The sequence below is a fragment of the Armigeres subalbatus genome, chromosome 1 (assembly GCF_024139115.2).
Source record: "Armigeres subalbatus isolate Guangzhou_Male chromosome 1, GZ_Asu_2, whole genome shotgun sequence".
Taxonomy (NCBI): Eukaryota; Metazoa; Arthropoda; class Insecta; order Diptera; family Culicidae; genus Armigeres; species Armigeres subalbatus.
Genome location: NC_085139.1, coordinates 300742315 through 300762364, shown reverse-complemented (window position 1 = coordinate 300762364; position 20050 = coordinate 300742315). Strand labels below are relative to the sequence as shown.

Here is a 20050-nt window from a genome sequence, read left to right as displayed (position 1 = left end):
CTGCCTCGGTAATGCGTCCAGCTCTTCATAACTGCGCTGCAGTGCGTCAATGTTTACTACACTCAATCCAATGCCAAGCTGCTTGCGTGCGAACTGTGTGACCCGGTTTTCCCCGAACTGGACCAAATGTCAACAACCCTGCGCCCCCACGTGCACTTTCTGTTTTCCATTCCATAACTTGAAGTGCCCCCCTCCATTCCCCGCCCCATAACACGCAACGGGGCCGAACACTGCCGGGAATATTCACAGCGCTCGGGGCGGCACTTGTTTGCTACCTCTAGGCGTGAAATTTATTATCCGGTGACACGGCCCATCAAGACCAACCGAAACCGACCAACCAACCAACAGAGCCACAGAGCCAGAGCAGAAATCCATAAAGCCGACGACGAAAACATATTTCGTGCACGTGGCTGCGCTGCTCGGGGATTAGGATTTGAACGGCGCGGCGTCGGCGTCGCAAAATTTATCGCCAATATTGATGCCCCATTACAATGCTTTGTAAGGGGCACTGATTGAGAGCCGTTTGTTTGTGGGTGGTAAACACAATGTTTCGATAATTTAAGGTTATTGCTGTTTTGCGGAAGAAATCTGAATAATTTTGGGGATGTCTTCAGGGAGCAATCGCATAAATGTCGAAAGGAAAACACATTTAACATTGCGATAGAAAATCCGTCATGATCTTAATCAAATGTGCGATGTTTTTCGATGTTTATTTTCCTTATTTACATTCTGATGTATCTTGTTGACCGAACAAATGGTGCCTTCTTTCTAAAATAGTGACCACTGTTAGTAACCATGGTAATAATAAACGCCTCGGCAAGCCGACTTTGTCTGCCCTGTTACGGGTCTCTGTTCTCGAGTGAAAAGAAGAAATCGAAAAAACGTCGCCGTCGAACGGGTTGGCCCGCCATGGTGGCCAAAGCGTGCTCGGTCAGCGTCATCGGAAGCTGCCTCGTCCGGCGAAAGTGTTCCACGTCCAGCATCCGTCACCGTCCGGTGTGTAGTGCGCGAGTTTACCGAAGAACATGCAGCTGCCCGATTCCACCGTTTACTACTGCGATGGTGGAACATAAAACATCGCATCCTTCTCTGGTTCGAGCGCGACCCATGCTGATTCACTACGGAAGGAGCTTCTCCGTTCCGCTGTTCGCCAGTTGCAGCAGTTCCGCGGCGTTCGCCCAACAACAGCGAAAACTGGGCCGAGGCTGGGCTGGGCGACGGAAGGCGATTCGCTATCGGGACCGATCCTTACTACCCTACAAATTCAGGTATTTGAAAGGAAAATCTCTCGTATATTATTATTAATCCGCGCATATTTTTCAACCGAATCAGGGAACTCCAACTCCGAGCTCGCCCGGTTGCTCGTAATCATAATTTATGAAATCGTAAATTTCTCCGCAGTAAATTCAATTCCATCTGCGGTCTTGGCCCACCGAGACCTTGAGTTCGGTTGCGAAGCAATAAGTTCCCATTAGTGTCTCATTTATACCCGCCTGTCCCGCAATCCAATGTTCCGTTTTTGCTCCTGAAAATGCCATCCATAATGTTGCCAATCTGAAAGTACAATTTTATAAATGTTTCGTTTCGTATACAGAAAACCCAGTGCCGATACCCACGGGAGGCAGATTCGGTGCACGCCGGATTGGAGCGAGAACGCTGTCTCCGGGGACCATCTGTGGGTGCCGACGTCGGTATCCGGTGACTGTTGCTACGTGGGCGACAACGACTGCTCGGTAAGTTCTGCAATTATTTTATTTCAGCGTTTCGAGTGTATCGGATGGATTCTGGGAACTGGGGATGAGGGCGAATTTAATTGATATGAAATTGATATCTTTGTTGATCCATCGAATACATTCAATTCATCAGAAACGTTTCAATGTTTTAAGTCTTAATTCTGCGTTGTCCTGGAATAAGAATGTTTTTACTTCCAAATGAGATGCGATGTCGCCTATTGACCATCTAGAAATGATTCAATAGTCAAAACGGTATTTTTTTTTTACTTTTTTAATCATTCAAAGAGGTATGTTTTATATCTCGAAGCGATTCAAAATATTCCACATGGTAGGGTTAATTATTATAATGGAGTGTCTGATTTCACAAATGAGTTTGCAAAAGTTTGGCCAGATCTCTCTGGAGTGTCTTTATACACCATTTGGGGAACTCCGCAGAGCGTTCATTGCAGATTTTTATAAAATACAGTTTTTCGTTAAGGTCTGAGGGAAAGATTTTCTGTTGAAAAAGCACGTGGTAGCTCTCTTTGAAAGAGAAAATTGCACGATTTAGCCCGCCAGAATGAAGCTGTCAGTGTCGCCAAAATTTTTTCATCATTGTTCAGTCTACAATTGCTTGAGAATTTGCAGCAAACGGAAACCAAAATGGACTGGTAACAATGGGGAAGGAATTTATCACTCGTGCAGTGGATCGACGAGAGAGAAACAGCAGCGTCGATCAATCACGAATTGGGGAGATCAAAATAAACACCAGCTGATTCTGGAATATGGAAACATGTGCGTTTTCTGGAACAACATTGGAAAATATGTAAAATACAAAAGGCAAATAAGACAAATAAGTCAATCAAGACAAATAAGACAAAAAAGACAAATAATTCTTTCGCATATTCGGCCAGGAGTTCCTCCTGATATTCTCATACGAAATCCTTTGGATATTCCTTCATGAATTCCTACGAATATTCCTCCAGGAATTCCTCAGAATATTTCTTCAGGAATTTTTTCGGATATTCCTCCAGGATTTCCTCCTGATATTCCCAAGGGAATCCCTCTGGATATTCCTCCAGAAGATCCAGCTGACATTCTCCCAGGAGTTCCTTTGGAGATTCTTCCAGAAATTCCTCCGGATATTCCTCCAGGAATTCTTCCAGATATTACTTCGTATTTTCCTCCAGGAATTCCCCCGGACATTCCTTCGGGAATTCTTCCTTGAAGTCCTTTTGAAAGTCTCGTGAATATACCTCCAGGAAATCGTTCGGCTATACCTCCAGGAGTGCCGAGTTTTCCTCCAAATATTCTTACGGATATTCCTCCAGGAATTCGTCGGGATATTCGTGCAAAAATTCTTTCGGATATTCCTCCAGGAGTTCCCCCATACATTCCTTCAAGATTTCTCCAGTGATTTGTCCGCATAGAAGTTCTTCCTGATATTCTTCCAGGATTTCTTCTGGATATTACTCCAGAAATTTCACCAGTTATTCATCATGGAATTCCTCCGAATATTCCTCCAGGTATTTCTCCAGGAACTCCTCCAAATATTTCTTCAGGAAGTCCTTTGAATATTCCTCCAGGAATTTCTTTCAGAAATTCCTCCAGGAAGTCTTTCGCATATTCCTCCAGGTATTGTTCCAGATACTCCTCCAAGAATTCCTTCAAATATTCCTTCAGATATTCCTTCGAATATTTCTTCAGGAACTTTTCCGGATATTCCTTCAGGACTTCGGCGAATATTACTCCCAATATTCCTTCGGATATGCCTCCTGGATTTCGTCCTAGAATTCCTTCGGATATTCCTCCGGACATTCCTCCAAGAATTCTTCCGGATATTACTCCGGGAATTCCGAGGATTTCTTCCAGGAACTCGCTTGGATATTCCTCCAAATATTTTTCCAAATATTCCCTCGGGTATTTCTTCTGGAATTCCTCCGGATATTCTTACAAGAACTCCTTTGGATATTCCTTCAGAATTTCGTCCTGTTATTCTTCCAGGAATTCCTTTGAATATTTCCCCAGGAATTCTTTCGTGTATTCCTCCAGGAATGCCTCAGGATATTCCCCAAGGAATTCCTCCAAATATTCCTCCATCAATTCTTACAAAAGAATTCATAGAGGAATATACGGGGGAATTCCTGGAGGAATTTCCGCAGTAATTCATGGAAAAATTTCGGGATAAGTTTCTGTAGGATCCCGTGAAACGCGGGACGTCTGCTCACATTTGTATATAGGGAAGAAGAGCATCCCGAAACGGAACATGAAAATCAAATGGAGTATCAACTTTAGGGAAGCAATTTCACGCAATGAGAAAACAGAACTGTGCAATAAAAATCCTTATTCGACTAAATGCTGATGTCATATTAGAAATTGGGAGACAGTACTCGTCGATAGCAAATCCTTCCGCACGCGATGGCATATGAGCAAGTCAAACCATCTTCCTTTTGCCAGTAAAAATATATCAGCTTACATACTGATATTCTTCCTTACCCCTTCATACGAGAGTTTGGCAGAAGGAAGGTCGTGCGATATATGCCATCACAAATATTGCCCTCCGCTCGCTTTCAAATCGACTTCTATAAAAACATTCTTCATGCCTGCCGTATCCTAACGGAACTATCAATTCTATACTTTCGCCTCTAATGCTATCATGAACATGTACATACGTCCGAATTTGGAAGATGATATTAGCATTTCCATATCATTAGCAATTTGTTATTGTTTATTTATAGCAATTTCTAATTTTTTATTATTATTAATTTATTAAACAGCTTGTTGGAAAATTACATACTAACTAGGCATTTTTTTTTTTGAATAAGTAGCTGTACTTATTTCTGACATATTAACCAATTCAAATGTCATATTCCACAATTCCTATTATTAACTAAATCTTCTAGGTATCCTGTAACATCTACATTCAAGTTAGTAACTAATCATTCAGTTGTTTTTCATATCTATACAAAACAAAAGTTATTGTTTTGCCACTATTAATACGAACACCACAGAAAATATTCGTATTTGTCTCTGTGCTGCCAATTTCAAGTCGACCATGGACCAGTGATTATTTGTTTAGATTGAATTAATAATTGAATTGAATTAATAAATTTCTGTGGAACTGAGCGCATTTCAGATGATTTAAATAATCACCCACATAGTTCTGATCCCGTTCCAACAATCATTAGAGGCTGGTTAAGGGCTTATTTCTTCAAAACGAAGCTGCTTAAACTAAAAACAAGGCTTCTTCTTCTTGTAATTATTATTATTGGCATTACATCCCTACACTTGGAACAGAGCCGCCTCGCAGATTAGTGTTCATTAAGCACTTCCACACTTATTAACTGCGAGGTTTCTAAGCCAGGTTACCATTTTGCATTGGTATATCATGAGGCTACCACGATGATACTTTTATGCCCAGGGAAGTCGAGACAATTTCCAATCCGAAAATTGTCTAGATCGGCAACGGGAATCGAATTTGTAACCGAGCGTTTTACCGCACGGCTATGGAGGGCCCCTCAAATCATTATCTTCCATATAATGTACATATTCACATATCAGTTTTTAGTTTTCAAATAAATTCCCGTTTAGAATTCTAACGAACTTATGCTCAGTATTTGAACGAATTCCCGTTCAGAATGCGAACAATTTATCGTTTGTAATTCCAACGTAATCCTGTTCAGAATTCAAACACATTACTGTTTGGAATTCTCAAGAATTCCCCTTTGTAATTCGAACGAAGTACCGTTTGGGATTGGAAACAGTACCATTTCGGATTCCGATAGAATTTTCGTTTGGGATTCGTTTAAGTGAGTTCCCGTTTCGTTTTTGCCTTTCTCGTACAACTAAGTTGTACCGAAAGGCTATCATTTCACTCCGAAAACGAACTTTTTTTAGAAGCCTCTGAGACCCATAGTATTATATACCAATCGACTCAGCTCGACAAGCTGAGCACATGTCTGTCTGTCCGTGTGTATGTGTGTGTGTATGTGTGTGCACAAAAGCTATAAAAAACATTAGACAACTTTTCGTATAGTAATCCTTAACCGATTTTCTCGCAATAAGTTTCATTCGACAGGGGACAAAGCCTTGTTGATCACTATTGAATTTTATAACGATCGGTCATTGCGTTTAAAAGTTATGAAGAAAATGGTACATCGGACCATATAAACCCCATATAAGGTTGGTGTCTTAACTAAATGCGAAAAAGGCACCACCAACGCTAGGTGGATTAATCTGGGTTTTTTTTTTAATTTCCGTTTGGAACGTTTTTCTGTTCAGAATTGGAACAAATTTCCATTCGGAATTCGAACAAATTTTTGTTCAGAATTCAAACGAATCACCAATCGAATTTTGAATGACTTTTCTTTAGGAATTCGAAAGTATTTCCGTTTGGAATTCAAACGGAATCCCGATTGGAAGTCGATCAAATTCGCTTTCGGAAGTCGAACGAACTCTCGTTCGTAAGTTAAACGAAATTCTGTCTTCGAATTCAGAAGTATTTATTATCGAAATTGAAACATATTCCGTTTGGAATTTAAACGAATTTCCGTTTAGAAATCTAACGAACTGCCGTTTAGAGATTTAACAAATTTCTTCTAAATAATCGAACGAGTTCCCGTTTAAAATTCTGTCTGAAACTATAATATCTTCCCGTATGGATTTTGAGCGAATCCGGTTCAGAATTCGAACGAACTCCCGTGCGGAACTCGAACGAATCCTCGTTTGCAATTCGAACAAAATAGCGTGTGAAACTCGAAAGATTTCCCGTTCGGAATTCGATCAAATTCCTATTTGGATTTCAAACGAATTTTCGTTAGGCAATTCTAACTAAGTACCGTTTGAATTTGAACGAATTTCTTTCCGGAATTCGAATTAAAATCTGTTAGAAACTCTTATTCAGAAATCGAACTTGCATTTATAATTATAACAAATTCCTGTTCGAAATTCGATTAAACTTGCCTATGGATTTCGAGCGAATTCTTTTTCGTTTGGCATTCGCTTAAATTTTCGTGCGTAACTCGAACCAAGTACCGTTTGGATTTCAAACCAATTTGCGTTTACAAATCTAATGAACTCCCAATAAAAAATCGAATTAGTTTCCCTTTGAACGATTTCTTGTTCGGACATTTAACCGTATGGAATTCGAGCGAATTCCTGTTTTATTTCGAACGAACTCATGTTCGGAATCCTAACAGGCTTTTGCTCGTGCGGGATTCAAACAAATTGTCGTTTTGAAATCTATCGAACTTCGGTTCAAAAAATTACCATTAGATATTTGAGGTTATGACTTTCAGTCATTCCCTGTTCTTTGTTAGAAGCAAGCAGTTTGTTTTTTTTATTGCTCTCATCTCGCGTGAAGTTTTTCGAGTGATTTTCTCATTAGAAGTTTTTTACACTCGCTTTAAAAAAAACGCGTTTTGTGCCCTGTGACTGGGAAGCAGCACACCCTGGTCGAGACCTCCGGTGTGTCTGTTAAGGCACTTCCGGCTACGACAACCTGCCAGATCGCAAGTCGCAGCCCTTCCAAAAGCTGCAACACCAACAGCAGCAGAAAGTGCGGCAATGATCTTGCTACCGAAGCCCCCATTCCCATCGTAGCAGTCAATACGACGACAAAAGCCTGCCTGCAGAAGAGTCGCCATCGACGCTGGTACGCTACCTACCTATCAAAGCTGTTACTGTCGGTAGAGCTTAAAATATTCATCTTCATGAAGCAAATTCAGTCCGAATTTTGACAAACATCGCATGATTATTCAAAACATAGAATGACATAGTCAAACGACTGCTCCACCAACTCATTCGTTCAACTGTCACTGAGTGTGCTTACTACAGAAAAAACAGAATTAACGTTGTTTATATTGATGTTTACCGTTAGCTCTTGTTTGCTAATTGAACATCTTTCGGATGCTTGATTTTTCTAATCGTCAAATGTGCTTTACTGTTGTTTATGTTTACGCCTCGCTGATGCAAGTAGGATTCAGTTCTATGTGATAAATTACTTTACTTATTAAAAGCGTGTTCAGATTTCAGATAATGTATCGATTTGTAGAATGTGCATACATATGCAATAGACTGGCCCAGGAAACAAAAAGTCGTCTAATTCCACGGGGCACCCCCCAGGATTGTATCTTTGGGTGAGAAAATCAATCTCTGAAAATTTCAGCTCAATCGCTTGTTGCATAAGCTGGCGCATTTGATTTGAAGTTTGTATGGGGATTTCAGCCAAAATGTATAGGAAAATACACCTCCGTCACTCATTCGATCAGGAAATTGGTTCTGATTGCTCGATTGACTTCAGAATTGCAAAAACGGCAGTTGGTATGCTACAGAACAATTACACAGAACATTGTATGATGATTAAATGAACTTTTATATAGGTTTCGGCTGATGCGATTCGATCAAAAAACCCAAAAATACAGAAATCAGCTCCTAATAAATCAGCCGAAAATTATATAAAAGTTCATTTAATCATCATGCAATGTTCTGTGAAATTGTTCTGTAGCATACCAACTGCCGTTTTTGCAATTCTGAGGTCAATCGAGCAATCAGAACCAATTTCCTGATCGAATGAGTGACGGAGGTGTATTTTCCTATGCATTTTGGCTGAAATCCCCATACAAACTTCAAATCAAATGCGCCAGCTTATGCAACAAGCGATTGAGCTAAAATTTTCAGAGATTGATTTTCTCACCCAAAGACACAATCCTGGGGGGTGCCCCGTGGAATTCGACAACATTTTTTTCTCTCCATAGTAATCTGGGCCAGTCTAATATGCAATGACCAATATTCAACTGAATATTGACAGTCCAGAGCCGACTATGAATGTGCCTGGAAGTGAGCTGACAAGTGAAGAAAGGTGGACTCACCAAAAATTTTCGATTATTTTACACTCTGACTGTCGGTAAATATCTCGCCAGTTGTTTTCGGTCTCTCGAATCTTGTGAATATTGGTAGTTGAATTGGCAAGTGGAACTGTGCTAAAAGTTCATCTGATAAAAGTTATTTTTTTTTCAGTTATATTTTTTTTTCGTTACATTTTTTTTCTTTATAGGGGAAAATACCTATTCTTGGCAGTCTAAGACATTCGCCAAATTGAATGATAAAAATAATTAATAATTACACTAAAACACAGGTGCAGTTCAACTGGTATACATTTGTATGCTCTTTCTTTGATGATTGGTGTTCACTAAATATAACAGATTTTACCACAAACTCAGTAAATTTAATATAAAGTAGCAGGTCAACGTTTCTTCTATTGGCATAGCAATTTCTATTATCAGTAATGAGTTTGCTCCCTTTAGCAACTAGACATGGATGTAGAAAACTGGTAATGTATTGGTGCCAAATGCTGGTTGTCCATATCCTCCAGTAGTAAAATTCATTCATATTAATCGGCAGCACGCTCATCTCGCTTCACTCAATTTTGGAACAAACTTTATTGTTTATCAAAACTGGGTAAAACAAAACATGAATTTTTAGCCTTGGCATTAATGTTATGTCATGTAGACAGATAGGCAAAAGCATTTAAACACATTGTAAAACAAATTTAACCCTTATGCGGCCAACAAAAAAGGAGGTGAATGGCATATAGGGTACCCGTGTACCCAGATATTGACATTTGCATAACTTTTACCATTTTCAACCTATTTGAATAATATTGGCCATTTTGAAGAAGGGAACTTATATGCTTTTTGTCCGCTGCCAAGATTTAGATTTTTTGTCTTTTGTAATGCCTTAGAGCCTACACGCGTAAGCAAAAGTCTATCAACCAGTTTCAAATATACAACTTGCTCTTTGAGGTCCTTACATGATGTTTTTTTCATCAAAAAAATCATGGTGGTTGTGTACAAAACACGACCGCTCGACGTAAACTACGTAAAATTAACTATACACATAAGAATGAATTTTTGTCTGTCTGCCCTTATAGACTAGGAAACGGCATGAACATTTGTATGTAGAGGTTTTTGGGAATGATGAAAATTCTTATGATGGTATTAGACCCCTCTTCTGGAAGGGGGACTCCCATACAAATTTCTGCTTTAATCGAAAATTAATCGAAAATATGGAATAAAAATTTGCAAATTTCGAATACTCAACCGTCTTTTAAATAATGTAAAAAATATATAATTAATCAATTTTAGGTGAAACGAAGCTCGTCAGTTCTGGTAGTATAGTATATTAACAATATATTCCACCTCGTGAGTCTTCATATGTTGAATAATGGGCAGCAGTGTCCTATCCAGCCGTTGGAGCCACCCCATTCTTACACTACGTTTCTCAGTTGAATACTAGATAATACCCTAACAGTAGGCAATTATTTATGGTTGAAATGCGCTATGTAGGAACAGGAATGGTTATGATATTTTTGATGAGCTTAGAAAGTATTCAAGTTGCAAAAGGAAAACGGTCCTGTCAGCCACATAAGGGTTAAAATACTACGGTGTTGCTATCACTTTTGATATAATTCATGGTCTGCGTAAAAATCTGAATAGAAGCATTTGTATTTTAACCCTTTTTTAATAAATGCCATCGCCGGATATTTTGTTCGTATTTTTGCTAAAATCAAATCACATAGAATTGTGCGTGGTATCTTTTAAGCGTGTGTTTGGTATGCTCACAAACACATTCTCTCGCTCTATTCCGAAATGTGCTGCTGTCAAAGAAAACGAACGGTCCTGATTTTATTTAGTGAAACATAGAGCAAATATTGCATAAATTTGCTCTTTGTGGTGATAATCAAGTGGTGATAAAGTGTAAAAAGTATTTTACGTACTTAATTTGTCGTGTCATACGCAATAAACAGCAGAAACAGGCGATCCAAAAAAGTAAGTAACAGTTTGCTTTTCGTGCGCTGCTTTCTTTGGCAATGCAATAATGACAAGGATTTCGTAGTTGCAAATTTGTTTCGGTGATTAACTCGTCAAATCTTGCTACTTTCACACAAACAACTTATTCAAAGGAAAGCTTAGACTTGAAATTGTGTGATTGTATCAAAATTATGTTCATAAATAGTGTATGTTTGCTGGAAAACGCAAATATTGTTGAGGGTGCCAACAACTGTCGCACCCTGCCAATGCCGTATTCTACCCTATTTCTTTTTCTCTTTTGTTATTTTTTTTTCTCGTAATTTTTTTTTCGTTATATTTGTTTTTGCAATCTATTTTTTCGTTATATTTTTTCTCATTTTTTTATTTATCCGCCTTTTTTTTGTTTGACGAGTTGGGTTTTTCATAGCAGCTAGTGTTATAACCTACAAAGCCCCTTATTACAGCACGTTTTCCCACTCTTCTCTTTTTGTTTTTGGAATAACCGCAATCTGCGTGCTCTTTGTTTCAATAATGGAATCATTTTATTTTTCGTTGCGGTGATCATTCTCCCCAATAGAAACTGATGACAAAGGCGGGGGTGATTCGCAATTCGAAATTTCGAACGATGATTACATTCCATCCCCGGAATACGAGCAATTTAATTAAACCGACTTAACTCCCGATGAAACTGTTTTGCAAAAACCGGTAAACATCAACAACTCAAATTTTCCTGGTTTTTTTAACCTGCCTTCTCCTGATACTATGGATCAACAAGCAAGTGGATCAACACCCCCGGTGATCCCCCGCCTAAAAGCGTACCCGCCCGGATCTAAGGGCCCATTTCTGGTTTTCTTTCGGCCCAAAAGTAAACCGCTAAACAAATTGCGAATCGGAAAAGATCTGGCAAAATCGTTTCAGGGCATTATTGAAGTGAATGCCCCAAGCGGTAATAAGTTGCAAGTCACTGTAAGTGATCGTGAACAGGCCAACAGAATTGCTGCCTTCGAGCTCTTTCGATTGGAATATCACGTATACATCGCAAGCAGGGAAGTCGAGATTGCAGGAGTGGTCACCGAGCCGTTTCTAACATGTGCTGACATCAAGACTGATACTGGGGGGTTTAAAAATCGAGCGGTCCCAACAGTTCAGATTCTTGATGTTAGACAAATGAATTACGTGCCAGAAGATGGAACCAAAAAACCGTCTGATTCGTATCGTGTGATCTTTTCTGGTTCTGCCCTTCCTGACCACCTTGTTCTAGGGTCGATTACCAGTGCGCCTCTATATACCGACCGTAATGGACTGTAAAAAGTGCCAGCAGATTGGTCACACAGAGACATACTGCTGTAATAAACCACGGTGTAGCAAATGCGGTGAGCAGCATGCCGAGGGTCTCTGCAGTAAACAGCCGAAGTGTACCTGCTGTGGCGAAGCTCCGCATGAACTCACTGCGTGTGCTCGGTATATAGAGAGGAGAAACATCAAATCCGCTCAATAAAACAGCGGTCAAGGCGATCCTATGCAGAAATGCTGAAGACACTGTCATCGAAACAGGGACAAAAAGAAAGCTAGAAAGGTGCAGGCCAAAACGCCAATACGCTTTTCAAGATGTTCCTGTCGTTGAACAGAGTACTCGACCCTCCCCTGGAAAATATTGCTTATGGTGGGAAACCCCAAAAAGTTTCTTCTGTGGGGTTCAAGTTTGCGGCTGGCAATTTCCCGCCACTTCCGGGAACATCTAAAACCCCAGCTGTTCCAGTTTTTTGCCCAAAAAGCTTACATCAGCAACAAAATCACCAAGCGGTTCAACATAACCATGTTGAGGTACCTGACAAAATGACTCTTTCTGGGATTGTGGATTTCATCTTCAATACACTAGAAATCTCTCCCACAGTGAGAAACATTATCAACATATCTCACTGGTGAAAGCCTTATTGAAGCAATTGATTTCAAAATGGCATGTTCTAGATTCAATCTTATCCCTCGATGGCTAATTTAACCAACGAGGTCGGGGATAAGATCGTAGTCTTGCAGTGGAACTGTAGGAGTATTTTTAAAAATCTGGATCCGTTTAAGTTTTTAGTTCACAGCTCATGCTGTGACGCATTTGCTCTTAGTGAAACATGGCTTTCTCCAGACAAAGTTCTCTCTTTCCACGATTTCAACATTATTCGCTTCAACAACAAGCTCCACTCCTTTTACAGAATAGATCTTCCCTCGATGACAAGCGCTGAGGTATTCGCATGTCATGTCACCATACGAGGGAAAAGCCTCAGCATAGCCTCTGTGTATATACCGCCGAATGCTACTATGTGACGCAGAGATCTTAACGAAATCTGCTCTGCTATGCCTGAGCCACAGTTGATTCTAGGAGACTTTAACTCACACGGTCTTCGACGTGTTGATGACTAGTCCGATCCGCTTAGCTTCCCTCTTCAGTCTGATGTAGGCTTCCTCCATCTTCTCAAAGTTACGTGCCATAATATCTATGTCGTCGGCGAAGCCAAATAGCTGGACGGACTTATTGAAAATTGTACCACTCGTGTTAATCCCTGCTCTTCGTATTACCCCTTCCAAGGCGATGTTGAATAGCAGACACGAAAGACCATCACCTTGCCGTAACCCTCTGCGGGTTTCGAAGGGACTCGAGAATGCCCCTGAAACTCGAACTACGCACATCACCCGATCCATCGTCGCTTTGATCAACCGTGTCAGTTTATCCGGAAAACCGTGTTCGTGCATTAGCTGCCATAGCTGGTCCCGATCGATTGTATCATATGCGGCTTTGAAGTCGATGAATAGATGATGTGTGGGCACGTTGTATTCGCGGCATTTCTGCAGTACTTGGCGAATGGCGAACACCTGGTCCGTGGTGGAGCGTTCGCCCATAAACCCGCCTGGTACTGCCCCACGAACTCCCTTGCAGTTGGTGCTAGTCGACGGCATAAAATTTGGGAGAGTACCTTGTAGGCGGCGTTCAGCAATGTGATTGCGCGGTAGTTGGTACAATCCAGCTTATCGCCCTTTTTGTAGATGGGACACCTGCAGCAAAACTTCCTCCTCCCAAATCTTGGTAATTGCCCAGTGCAGCGCTCTAGCCAGTGCTTCACCACCGTGTTTAAATAGCTCTCCTGGTAGTTGGTCAACCCCAGGGGCTTTGTTGTTCTTCAGCCGGCCAATCTCCTCCTGGATTTCCTGGAGATTCGGAGCCGGTAAGATTATGTCCATCCCAGGTCCATCATCATACCGCCATCTTCGTCTGCCACATCGCCATTCAGGTGTTCTTCGTAGTGCTGCCGCCACCTTTGGATCACCTCGCGCTCGTTCGTAAGAACGTTCCCGTGTATGTCCTTACACATATCAGGCTGTGGCACGTGGCCCTTACGTGAACGGTTTAACTTCTCATAGAACTTTCGTGTGTTATTAGCGCGGTACAGTTGCTCCGTCTCTTCACGGTCTCGATCTTCCTGCTGGCGCTTTTCCTCCGGAAAATCGAGTTTTGTCTGTTCCGCGCCTGTTTATATCGTGCCTCGTTCGCCCTCGTGCGGTGTTGCAGCAATCTCGCCCATGCTGCATTCTTCTCTTCCACTAACTGCTCACATTCGCCGTCATACCAGTCGTTTCTCTGATCCGGGGCACTGTGCCAAGTGCAGCGGTTGCGGTGCTACTAATGGCGGATCGAATATCTCTCCAGCCATTTTCAAGAGACGCTGCGCCTAGCTGCTCTTCCGTTGGGAGTGCCACTTCCAGCTGCTGCGCGTAGTCTTGGGCTAGTCTAGCGTCTTGTAGCCGCCCAATGTTAAGTCGCGGCGTCTGACTTCGACGCGTGTTGTACACCGTCGAGAGTTTTGAGCGCAGGCATACTGCAACGAGGTAGTGGTCGGATACAATATTCGCACTGCGGTAAGTGCGGACGTTCGTTATGCCGGAAAAGAATTTACCGTCGAGTAGAACGTGGTCGATTTAGTTTTCCGTTTCTTGGTTAGGTGATCTCCATGTGGCCTTGTGGATATTTTGCGGGGAATGAAGTTGCTTCGGACTACCATTCCGCGGGAGGCTGCGAAGTTTATGCATCGTTGGCCGTTGTCATTCGATACGGTGTGCAGACTATCCGGTCCGATGACCGGTCTATACATTTCCTCCCTTCCTACTACTTAAATATGACATATTTAAATAATGGAGAAGCAACATGCGTGGCACCTTCAGCACTCGGAAGTAGAATTTTCCTCTCAATCTGTTCGTTTCCACTAACATTGGATTGTACGTGGAAAGTAATCAAAGATTCTCAAACACCAATGGATCGTGTCAGTCTCGCCAGATCGATATTGGGTACGACTTCACGATACTCATTGACTAGGGAAGATACACTGAGGCGTTCATCGTCGGCGAGCATTCGGTCGACGTTCTTTCTACGCTGGAAGAATACCAGTTTCTCTCCGGGCTAATCCTAGACAGCGCAGTTCAATCACAGCGTCGATCAATGCCGGGATCCCAAATACGTCGGCGTACAGTGTACCAAAGTCTATCGTGAAAAGTCCGACGCGTTTAAGGACTATTGAAAGCGTGGTACTCGAGATAATTACGATCGTTATGTCTCTCTTGAACGTAAGTTTCAGAGTTTCGCGAATGCTAAGAAACGCGGTTATTGGCGCCATTTTGTTGATGGTCTTTCGCACGAAACGTCGATGAAAACACTTCGTGCCGTCGGGATCGATTAACAAAGATAGGGAAAGTTCTTCTCGATGGATCTTCGCTTGCGCCAAAAAGTGTGTCCTGATTCCGTCCCAATTCAACGGTTCGCACGCGAAGCAACCTCCGGTCGACACGAGGTGGACGCCCCATTTTAATGGTTGATTTCTCACTTGCTCTTCTTTCATGTAATAATACCGCTCCAGGGATGGATAGGATTAAATTCAACTTGCATAAAAACCTCCCAGACGTCTCGAAGAGGCGCATGTTGAATTTATTTAATCAATTCGTGGAGAGCAACATTGTTCCGGATGAATGGAGACAAGTGAGGGTGATCGCTATCAAGAAACCCGATAAACCTGCTTCGGATCATAACTCGTACCGTCCAATCGCGATGTTGTCGTGTATACGGAAGCTGTTAGAGAAGATGATTCTCAATCGGCTCGACAGATGGGTCGAATCAAATGGCTTTCTATCAGATACTCAATTTGGAATCCGCAGAGGCAAAGGAACGAAAGACTGTCATGCGTTGCTTACTACAGAAATCCAACTGGCCTATACTCAAAAAGAACAAATGGGTTCAGTTTTATTGGACATTAAGGGGGCTTTTGACTCAATTTGCGTTGACGTCCTTTCAGACAAACTCCACGAGTGTGGGCTTTCACCAATACTAAATAACTATTTGTACAACTTGTTGTCTGAGAAACATATGAGTTTTTCTCATGGAAACTCAACAACTTCAAGAATTAGTTACATGGGTCTCCCCAGGGCGCATGTTTAAGTCCCTTCTTTACAATTTTTATGTTAGAGGCATCGATGGATGTCTTGTGGAAAGTAGATCGTTAAGACAACTTGCGGATGACGCTGTTGTCTCCTTTACAGGAACAGGGGCGGGCGTTCTGCGAGGACCATTGCAAGATACTCTGGACAATTTGTCTACTTGGGCTTTGAAGCTGGGTATCAAATTCTCTCCGGAGAAAACTGAGCTGATTGTCTTTTTTAGGAAGCATACGCCAGCAAAATTAAAGCTTCACCTTAGAGCACCTCCACGGGAGGCCTCATCGCTATTCTTATAATAGCGCTCCTCCCCGAGTGCTATTTTAGGATAGCGCCCCATCTTCCCACCGGTGCGGTGGTTTCTGTTTTAGGTATAGCGACTTCGTAAACAAATCAAGTTCTCACCGGGCATTGCTAAAAGTAGTCATCATCTTCTTCAATGGTTCTATATTCCAACTGGAACTTGGCTAGCTACTCTACTTAGTATTGTATTAGCATTTCCTCAGTTATTAATTGTAAGCTTTCCTGTGCCCGCCATTGCTTGAGTATGTATTTTGTGTAACAACTATGCCCAAGGAGCCCACTCGAAAACATCCTTGGTCAAATCGAGATTAGAGCTCGCCATCTCCGGAGGGCAATTCTACGCTTTTGCTCGCAAGGCTAACTGGAGACCCGTCATAGTAAATTTTTTCACCATTATTTCTTCTGGATTTCCTTCATCCTGGAAATTTTGGAATTTATACTTCCAGTCGAAGAAAGTCCTTCTGAAATTTCCACCAATTTTCCTACAGGAATCTCTTGACAAAATCCTGCAGGTATTCTTCCAGAATTTTTGAAGGAAAACATTTGTAACAGCATCCGGAAGAATCCGGAGAATTCTCTTGAAAAAGCTATGTTTTCAAACGAACCACAAAAAAATTAGAGGGCAATTCCAATACCAAAAAAATCCCGAGAGAATCTGGAAGAAAGCCTGAAACTATTCTGGGAGAACTGCTAAAGATTCTTGAAAGAACACAAAGATTGCTGGGGAACTCCCGGAAAAATCTTCTAGGGATCCTAGATGAATTTCCAATACAACAATTTTTAAACGAACTACATTAAAAAAAACTTTCTGGAGATTTCTGGAGGAGCTACTTCTACTTGAAGGACATACAGAATAATTACTTACAAAAGGAATTTTCCGAGGGAATCCTGGAAGACCTCCTCGAATTAACTTGCAAAATAAAAACAGTAGAATTTTCATTCGCGAAAAATCTATGAATATTTCGGGCTCTAGCGGGCGCTGGTGCGAAACGCTTCTCATTATAGTTGATTAATTACTGTAATTACGTCGCGAAGTTGAACTGGGGCACTTGATTCTAAAAAATAATATTTCCCTTGCTTATTTAATTTACGTCGAAATTGTTCTGAAAAAGAAAAACAAATTTTCTGCAGTTTTTTATCAATACCAAAGTGACGTTTCACAAAATAGCAACCCTGTATGGAAATTTAGCAACCCAGTATGGGGCGCTAAATTTGGAAACTCACGGCTAATTTTGAGTTGCGTTCTTATTTTACATTCCCGTTTAGATACCTCCGGTGTAAAAGTGGGTCCCTATAAAGGGCCCGGAAATAGCGATAGGGCCCCAGATGGGGACTCCCGTGGAGGTGCTCTTAGGGGTAAGAAAATTTCTCAAGGCATTTAACATAAATACGAACCACACGACTCGAAAGGTACCTGGGGAATGCACCTTAGACATGCCAACAAAGAATCAACTTCATGCGGACAGTTACCGGTACGTGGTGGGGAGCCTACCCGGAAAATCTGATAAAGCTATATCGTACAACGATTTTGTCGGTTATTGAATACGGTAGTTTTTGTTTCCAAGCCGCCGCGAAAACTCATATATTGAAGCTCGAACGCATTCAATATCGCTGTCTCCGCATCGCGTTAGGCTGTATGAACTCGACTCATACAATGAGTTTGGAGGTACTCGCGGGAGTACTTCCTTTATCAGATCGCATCGCGGAATTATCGTTCAGATTCCTCATTCGGTGTGAGGTTTTAAATCCATTGGTAATTGAAAATTTTGAGAAGCTAATCGAACGAAACTTCCAATCAAAATTCCATATTGATTGCTCTATCGAATCGCTTTTACACTATCACTTTGGTATGGGTCCCTTCACATTGCTCGATCCCGGGTAATGAGAGAGCGGACTTACTTCCCAAGGTGGGCGCTATGGAAGGTAATATATACGAGCGTCAAATCGCCTTTAATGCATTTTGTTTTTTTCAATTTCTCGTCAGCAAGTCTTGCTCAGTTGACAACGAAAATGGAATGAAGGAGATTTGGGAAGGTTACATTCCATTCCCCCGCAGGTTTCGAAAAGACCTTGGTTCAAGGGGTTGGACCTTAGCCGAGACTTTATTGAGGTAATGTGTCGGCTAATGTTCAATCACTACTCACTAAACGCGCATTCCTATCGAGTAGGGCTCGCAGACAGCAATCTATGCGGTTGTGGGGTAGGCTAACAGGACATCAATCATGTTGTCTGGAACTGTCCCGAATACGGTATTGCCAGGTCCGATTTATATGCATCCCTCCGGGCCCGAGGGAAACCAGAAAATGAGGACATTAGAGATGTGTTGGGAAAGCTTGATCTTGACTACATGGCCCTTGTTCACATTTTCTTTTGAAGCGCATCAACGTCATTGTTTAATTCCCACTTCCCCCATTCGTAGGGCCATGTCCACCTTGTCCACTTCGCTCGGTAGAAACGTTTTACTTGTATCATTACAGTTTGTCCCTGTTCTGCACCACACCAATCATCATGGAAAGTGATTAATTATTTTAGAGCGTCTTAGGGGAAATGCTACAAGGTTAAAAGACTATTATTCTTCCATTTACTTCCACTATTCACTTTTTATGTATCAACAACCAGATACGTATTTCGTTTCCTACTTGGAAACTTCTTCAGTGTTTGTTATCGACTTGTTTTCGACGGAATCGACGGAAAGTTTTGTTAAACTCTTCTAAAAAATTCTAAAAGGAAATTAATTAAAAAAGGGAAGCAGTACGGGGTTGGACTTTTCTTATTTTGTATCAAGTGTGATATCACAAAATAAAATTTGTAATCGAAAAATTGCGTTTATTAGCTGAGAATCAATGTTAACTCTACATGTTATATTTTTTTTAATTTTTGACAAAATCACTCGTGGTTTTCGGGAGCCTCTTCGCAATAATGCACAATGGTCAGATTCGTCAAATTTAACGACATAAATCGATAACTCGAAAACTATCGATGCTAGAGTTTTGACGTTTTCAGAAGAAATGATCTACACAAAAATATCTATTTTTGGTGTAAGTTGTCATTAGGGTGGCCCTTTTGTGAATTTTTTTTTTTAAATCAGTTTTTTACCCTTTTGAGTTAGGAGATCATATTATTCTACAAAGTTATAGAGAATTTAATTCTAAGCATTTTTGCTTAATATACATTTATTCTATCTCATATAGGTAATGTTTTATGACAAAGTTACTAAATTTGGATAGGGTGGCTCTGAAAAATAATTTTTAGCTTCCACTTTCACCAATTCAAAATATTTTCAAATATTTTTATAAACAAAAGTGGACAAAGATGGACAAATGAAATATCATGGATTCGATGGGCCTAAATGTATACTTTCAGAATACGATTGAAATTTTTGCTAATATTTGCTACTAGCTGCAGTAGAATGCTCAGAAAAATATCATTTTTTCATGAAAAACGCTTATAATATGCTTGAAAATGAAGCTATCAACCATCTTATGTAACCAAAAGATGCGCTTTCCAAAGACCGTGAAGCGATGCTTAGACAGTTTTTGTAAATATTTTGAATTGGTGAAAGTGGAAGCTAAAAACTATTTTTTCAGGGCCACCCTATCTAAATTTAGTAATTTTGTCATAAAACATTGCATATATGAGACAAAATAAATGTTTTTAAGCAAAAATGCTTAGATTTAAATTCTCTATAACTATGTAGAATAATATGATCTCCTATCTCAAAAGGTTAAAAAAATTGATTTTCAATAAAAAATTCACAAA

At 40.9% G+C, this 20050-nt stretch overlaps 1 protein-coding gene across 2 annotated transcripts in view; it reads left to right on the top strand.

Moving 5' to 3' along the window:
- The window catches only part of LOC134207814 (eye-specific diacylglycerol kinase), a 312235-nt gene that overhangs the window by 115125 nt on the left and 177060 nt on the right, over positions 1–20050 (top strand). Inside the window, exons 1-2 of one of the 2 annotated variants that reach the window (XM_062683749.1) lie at positions 781–1268; positions 1595–1733. In XM_062683749.1, coding sequence (XP_062539733.1) covers positions 796–1268; positions 1595–1733 — 612 coding nt within the window. In that variant the 5' untranslated portion in view covers positions 781–795. Of the gene's footprint in view, positions 1–780; positions 1269–1594; positions 1734–20050 lie in introns of those variants that run through there. The other variant, XM_062683748.1, reaches the window with a different exon arrangement.